The sequence below is a fragment of the Nipponia nippon genome, unplaced genomic scaffold, assembly GCF_047370975.1.
Source record: "Nipponia nippon isolate SJK-2023a ecotype South Korea unplaced genomic scaffold, ASM4737097v1 scaffold_1, whole genome shotgun sequence".
NCBI lineage: Eukaryota > Metazoa > Chordata > Aves > Pelecaniformes > Threskiornithidae > Nipponia > Nipponia nippon.
The window spans coordinates 117,887,966-117,895,269 of record NW_028262290.1 but is presented as its reverse complement, the minus strand read 5'-3'; the positions used below and the strand labels follow the sequence as shown (position 1 = coordinate 117,895,269).

Genomic DNA, 7,304 nt, shown 5'->3' with positions numbered 1-7,304 from the left:
TTCTCCCCACGCCGGCGGGCGACAGCTAGCTCGGGCTGCCTCTGCCATACCCGGCGGCCACCCGTTGCCTTTTAGCACACTGTGACTCGATTGCTCTGGTACCTCCTCCCCCTTCCCTCAGGACCATCTCCTGCTCCGCTCAGGGCACTGTCCTCGCCCCCTCCCCGAATGAACGCTGGGCTCACCACACGGCAGGGAATGCTCTGTTTATTCCATGATTCGTAGCCGTCAGCAGAACTTTCACATTGAGTTCACAATATAAAATAAATAAGGCAGGAAGGTGAAACACGTTGGTGTCGTTCCTCTTTTTCTGTTTTTTTTTTTTTTTTTTTAGTTTTAGCACTGTTGACTGTTCACTACGAACAGGTGGGCTTGGTGTGTAACTCAGTCCTTTACACATGGGGGTCACCACAAAGATAGCTGGCCTTTTCTGGCAGTATTGTGCTGTTGCGTTGATATTTGGACAAGTTCCCCTTAGAGTTCACAGCTACTGGGACTGTCACAAGATTTCTCTAAGAAGTGGCTGATTTCTTTGACTACTCAGCACATGGAATGTATTTACATTGCAGAATGAAGGCATTTTCCTGCCTCTCTTTATAGTAAGAGACCCAGCAACATGCGGTGACAGGACAAGAAGGGGTAAGTGAAATCATTTTAATATAATATCAGTGTATGAGAAACCACAAAAGAAAGAAAGCATTTTGTGGAAAATTCCGCATATGTATATATTACATTGTATAGTCTTACAGACAAATTTACATCAAATACATGATATATTTTAAAACACTGATTCAAAGAGGACAACAAATTAATTTTTTTCTTTCTGTACAGACATGGGAGTGTGATTTTTTTTTTCTGTTGCTACAGTTTGCTGTTCTTTAGGAGGAGTATTCGTATTCTTCAGCACTGCGGCGTCCAAAATCCATCCAGCCCATGTAGTCTCTGTCATTTATCCTGTGCGTAGGATCAATGGTCTGTACCCTGTTCCCCATAACTGAGAGCCTTCCAGTGGGACCTAAAGAAAAAGCGTTTGGGAGAGCAGAGAGTAAGTGGATGCATTTTTCAGGTTCATCCATTTTCTGACCTGTTTTGTACTCAGTAGCAGATGTATGCAATAGGTGAAACCTGTTTGACTTAATACAGACTGTGTAACACCACGTCATGTCATTGGGGAAAATGTTACAGAAACGTTATGGGGAATGTCCTGAAAGTGGCTTGGGTTTTTATTAAAAATAAGCAGATCATTTTCTCCCTCCAGCCAGGAGGGAATATGGGTGCATTTCTCCTTTTTCCTTCCTATTTCACTAGAGAGAGGGAGAAACAAAGTCCAGACTGTTTCTCACTCTTCCTGTAAGAGCACACCCTTGCTCGCTGGTATTGGGAGAGCTGCTCTAGAGGCAAAACAACTCTGTTTGAGAGCAGACTCAGGCCTGAGACGGGACTGCACCACAGCCCCGTGTTGCTTGAAGAGCCACAAATGTAAGTCCAGGAACTCTTACAGTGCCAATTCAGTAACAAGCAGGGTAGAGTTATGAATCCCAGGTTTTGTAGAGAAGTGGGAATAGTCCTGAAATTGAGAAAGTTGTGTCTGGAATTTATAGCTAGAGATGTCTATTGCTGGAATTAGGCTGGGCTTGTTACTATGTCAGTGATATTTTCATTGCTTATCCAAAGCTTTCATAATTCCTTTCACAGCAGGGTTGGATGCTGATCTCTGCTCTTGCCTTAACCTTTCTGTCTTCCTTGCTTAGAGCACCAAAGAGACACAGACTATTTGCAAGGAGAATTTATGCTTTAAAAAAGGGGCTGTAATCCTCTGTTTTGACATCATCACATTATGTAACAAAAAATGCAGGGAAAGATAATTTTTTTCTCTCTGTACTCCCCGAAAACAGCCAAAATTGACATATGCCAATAATTAGATTCAGCATAAGCCTTGAATGGGGAAGGAACAGACTCAATATATTAGTACTCAATGCAGACTGAGGCTTGAGGAATACTTGAACTGATCAAAAAGGAAAAGAAGCCCAAATCAAACTCCACAAATCCAAATTTACACGACTGCGTTGCTTATGGCTTCTTGTGTTTTGAAGGAACCCTTGGTGACTCCGTGCTTTTATATTTCAAGGTTTCTCTCATGTAATGATTTATAATGAACACAATCCATTAAAAACAAAACAAACTGCATTGTTTTGTTAGTGATTGCAGAGGGATAAGAGAGTTAAAGGTACCAAAAAAGAAATCAGCCATGTTTTAGACATTTACCTAAAACAAAATGGCAAAAAAATTAATTCTCTCTAGAAAAGAACGTCTACCATTAAACACTCGAACCCCGTGAAGTTCATATTCATAATTCAAAATATGTAATTAAGTTGATGAGGATGGCTTCTTGGCACTCTAAGCAGGCAGGGCTAAGACAGTGCAGAACCATCGCTCAGATGTCGGTACTTAAGAGACTTCTGAGCCCGCAGTGACCTGTGGGCTGTAACGGCTCCCCTGGTGCCATTACAGTCTGGCCCAGTAAGGGCTCCTTAGAGGACAGTAAATGTGCATGTCACTGACTTGACAGCTACAATGTCTCTTCTACACGGTGCCAGATTCATGCTGAAAGCCTACAGATGAAGGTAATTGAAAGCTAGGGGTCACAAACAGTAAAATGAATTTCTTAACAGCACCTTAATTACCTTGCCTCAAACCACCAGAGATGTCCTGTGGATACTGCAGAATCAATGTGAATCTAGCCCTAACCTCTTGAGAGAATTTAACTCTCTCACGGTTTTAACTGGAAACATTGTCCAAAATCAGCCTTTCTGTTAATCACGAGGGCAAATGCCATCAGTGATGACTGCTAACACTAGCAAATGCCCAGACTCTCTTTCCCCCCAGATGGAATTTTCTAGTGAGTACTGTGGTTTAGACAGGTTAAAAGTGACTAATGCAGTAGATGAGAGTGTTCTGCAGAGATCTCTGAAGTGCTGCCCAGAACCTTTATGTTAAATGAGAGTATAATGTTTTGACGGCAGCACTGTATGTACTGTTATAAATTAATACTGTTTTGTCCCTGTGAATCTTCTCTTCTGTAACTAGCAAGTACATCTACAAACCAGAGTCCAGCTAGCCTAGTCAGGTCACAAGAATCCCATCATCTGTTAACGGTCACTTTGTAGAGTTAATTATATATGTCAATTAACATGTATGCAGGAAATTCTCCCTCATATTAATACTTAACAAAAAGACGTCTTAAATCCAAAGTGTTTTTTTCACTTGATCTGGTTAAGCTATTTGAAAATGTCAGCCAGATATTTAAGAGAATATAAGGGCTACATAAACGAGAATGAGGAGTTCAGTTTCCGTGTAGGTGGGTAACAATGACTACACGGGGGAAAGGTAATGAGGATTCTGCTTTGCAGACTCCTGCAATAAGATTCTTATTCAGTAACAGCTTTAACTGTAGCGCTGAACTGTAAAATTTTATATCTGAATTCTCTTTCCATGAGATTACGTGAACCGATAAAAGAAGTTCCTTAATGGATATTGTGCAAATTGGTAACATGCAGTGAAGTGTCTCAAATTATATTAAAGGTGGTTCTTTTTCTGTTGTTTCTGATTTGGCCCTATTCTATGTACACAGATGAATGGGCATGGCTGCAGATGTAATGCAAAAAAATACATGTGGCATCTCTTAATTGCAGACCGCCATCCAAAATAAGATTAGGATTATGCCTAGCATAGAGGTCAGCAGTGAGGCTATCAAGAGGGGAGGGTTAAATAATCTGCATAAGGTTGTGTGAAGAGACAAGAGAGGAGAAAGCTCTTACTCCTACAAAGTGAATTTTATCCTAATCTGGGACTGGGAGTGAATTAATTTCTCAATGTCTATATGCCCAGGTAATCCTCATTACTGCCCTGCCCTCGAGCCCTCTTCGCTTCTCAGATGTCCTCTTTCCCTGCGGTGCAGTGGATAGCCTGGAGCGAAGCTATCACAAATAAACAAGATTGGTGTAGTGGCTTTTGTTGAGGTTGGCAGTCAAAAGGCCACAACAATTAGGCTGCCCATGGCGTTACTCTATTGAGATACAAAGCGATACAGAGATGAGAGAGTTCAAAAGGAAAAACGTTTCCTTGGAGGGAGTTTCAGTGGGAAATGATTTTGATCCTTCATTTTTACTGGTAGCGCAGGCGGCACGCGTTTGTGTCTATTTAAAACATATGCTGTAAGATGGCAACAGGGACAGCTTTACTCTTTCTCTTGCTAGCTCATGTACGTAATACAGTTGTTTCCTCAAGTGACTAATAAATCACGATAAGAATGAAGCCCTTTAATTCTACTACTCTACCTGTGCTTCATGCCCTTGTTACAAAGGCAGTGCCATGGAGGTTTAAGAAACTGCAAGATTGTGTTCCCAGGCTGCCCGAGGCCAAAAACCTAACAGGAATATGACATGTTTTGAAGCAAATGTGCTTTTACTTATCACTGCTTTTAGTTATTATGTTCATAAATGGGAGTTCTGATCTTTCAAAAGCCTTCACACTTTTCTAACTTCCTCTGGGAACACATACATGGAAAATCCAATACTCAGAAGATTTCCCTGGTACAGGTATTTCTGGCTGAGGTGAGGGTAGCCATTTGATCTGTATTTAGCCTCAGAAAAATTTTTCTGCTCTTCTAACTTCTAAAAAGGGAGAGAGGAGGTTAACTAAATGAAAAAGGTGGAAGAAAATGCAATTACGGTATTTTATCTGAGATATAACATGCTGAAAATAATACCAAAATAATTACAAGGCTATGAAAATAGTAAGTTAAAAATAAAAGCTGAACTATGACCTGACAGGTAGGTTACATTTTCTTCCGTTACCTGTACACGGCTCTCAGTCAGTGGCTGCTATGCACAAATCTTTTTTTGGAGGAGTTTTGCGGTAAATAAGAGAATGCTCTCTCCTTCAAGAATAACCAGGCAAAATCTACCTCCTGTCTTCTCTAGGAATTCATGCTAGATGACGACAGGGTTATCTTAATATCTAGGTATCCCTGTAGGAAATTCCATGGACACAGAAGTAGCACAGTCAGTAAACCTTAACCAGTACCTTTTCTGGCTTGCTGGAGATACTTGGCCAACAAAGCGCCGATGTTAGCTCGCTGGTCCACGCTTCCATCCAGCCGCGGCACAGGTTTCAGCGGGCCAGCAGACGAAGGGGCGCGGACGTGCCGGTGATGTTCTGTCAAGCTCTGCTCAAGCTCGGCAGCCAGCGGATTCCCATCGTGCGAGCCCCCAGTTTGCTGTCCGAAAGAGCTCGCTGAGAGCACAGCAAGGAACACGCAGATGCAGACACCGCTGTACATTGCTGAAGAGAAAAGGAATGACAGGCTGTCAGAATGACCAGATTTACTGCGTTGTATCTTGTCCCTACCCCCATCTTCCATTGGGGGTGCTGGTTTCTGAGCAAACTAGGGTTGTGGGTTTTTTGGTTTTAATGCAGGTAACTGTGGGATCTGTCTTAAGTTGGACAACATGCATGTGAATAGCTAAATAACTGTCGGTAAGAGGAAGATACGTTGGAAGGAATAAAACTAATTCACTGTACTATGTGCTATGTCTCCCTGATCTACTCAATTCATATTTGCTTTTCTTCTTTGGAAGCTGAATTTCACTAAAACACAAAGGAGGTGTATCCAGCTCTGTGAAAAATCTCAGGATTCAAACACCACAGTATTTTGCTGTTATACTAAAATCTGCTGTTATCTATTACAAATACTCAATTTTCACAAGTTCTCTGAAGAACCTTTACTATATCAACCCTTCATTGGTTTGAACTTTAGCGTTCAAGAGGTTTCACCTTGTCATACACAGAGAGAAAAAACAAAACCTTGTCCCAAAGGAAAGAAAAACCAAAATGTAGCACCCCCTCCCAAGCATTTGATCTAAAAGCTGAGGTGGTAAAAGCTGTTTAGTTAAAAGCTATAAGAAATAATGTGCAGCTTAACAATATTCTTCTTCATATAAAACAGAGAATTCAAGTGTAACAAATTTTTTACTGCCTCTTTAAACAAATATTAGACAAAATGATGTCATTTTACTAAATTGTTTGATCATAAAAGCTGAAATAGCATTTTTCTGGAAACAGAAATTAGTCTCAGTTATTAGGAAAAACAAGGTACCTCATATTTAATGCTATAGGGGTAATTTCCACTTATACATTAATTATCTACATGAGAATTTTTGAATCATTTAAGTTTTTGAACAGCACGCTGAACTTAATCTTTTAATTTTAGAAGAGGAGAAAATGAAGTTTATTTGCCCACCACATACACTAGATGGAAAATGTCTGCGATGCATAAAATACATTTTTTTAGTATTGTTAGGAGATGAATGAAAAATGCCAAAATGTCACTCCAGCATGGTTATTAGTGATGCACCCCGTAGGTTTTGGTACTTAGAAGCCAAAGGTGCGTTGCACCCTTTCCACAGAGGTATCTTTTCAACCGCCCCGACTGCTGGTTTTTCACGCATATATATACATTCATGCACCCCCTCGGGACCCCGAGCAGGGAGCCTCGCCCCAGGCACCCCCACTTCGCCCCCCCGGCAGAAAAGCGGTCAGAGGAGGGCTGAGGGGTGCTGCCTACCTTTTCGCGGCGCTTTCCCGAGGCCGGACCCGAGGAGGAGGAGGAGGGAGCGAGGCCCCTGTGTGCCCAGCCGGGGAACTTAGGGGCGACTCAGCCCCGGCCCCTTAAATAGCGGCGGGCGCCGCGGCGGTGTTTGCATATCTCTGACGCAGCCCGGGGCCGCCGCCCGCTCAGCCCCCCCTCCCGCCCCCGGGTGTCTGTCTGTCTGTCTGTCTGTCAGTCAGTCAGTCAGTCAGTGAGTGTGTGTCGGTGTGCCCGCGGGTGGGGGTGCTTCGCGGGGGGAGCCGGGCTCCTTCCCCGCCCTCCCGCCGGCCGGCGCCGGGGGGGGGGAGCGGGGGCGCGGCCTGGGGCTCGGCCCTGCCGGACGGGCCGGCCCCCGCCGGCCGCGCTCGGCTCCCTGCTGGAGGGAAGCGCTCGCCCTGGGCAGGGGCAAGCTGGACAGCCAGGCTGGCTTCCATAGTGTTAAAAAAGTGCTCCTGACCGGGGTGGATACCCCCCCCCGCCGCCCAAATACCACGGCGAGAGGCTTCTGGTGGGCCTCCGGCCCGCAGCGGCGGCGGCCGGCAGGAGCCGTCCCCCGGGCTGCGGCAGGCGGGGCGGGCGCGCCCTGGCCGCCGGCGGGAGGTGCGGGGTCTGCGCCTTCGGGTTCCTCTCGCTGCAGCCCCCGGCGACCTGAGCC

The 7,304-nt window shown here is 44.4% G+C and overlaps 1 protein-coding gene across 1 annotated transcript; it reads right to left on the bottom strand.

Annotated features, from left to right (window-relative positions):
• Positions 1-206: 206 nt before the first annotated feature.
• CCK (cholecystokinin) lies at positions 207-6,848 on the bottom strand. Its single transcript, XM_087754369.1, has 3 exons — positions 6,626-6,848; positions 5,086-5,343; positions 207-1,015 (listed from the first exon to the last, which is right to left on the bottom strand). The coding sequence occupies exons 2-3, from the start codon at positions 5,339-5,341 to the stop codon at positions 879-881; spliced, it is 393 nt and encodes a 130-aa protein (XP_087610495.1). The 5' UTR covers positions 5,342-5,343; positions 6,626-6,848; the 3' UTR covers positions 207-878.
• Positions 6,849-7,304: the final 456 nt, after the last annotated feature.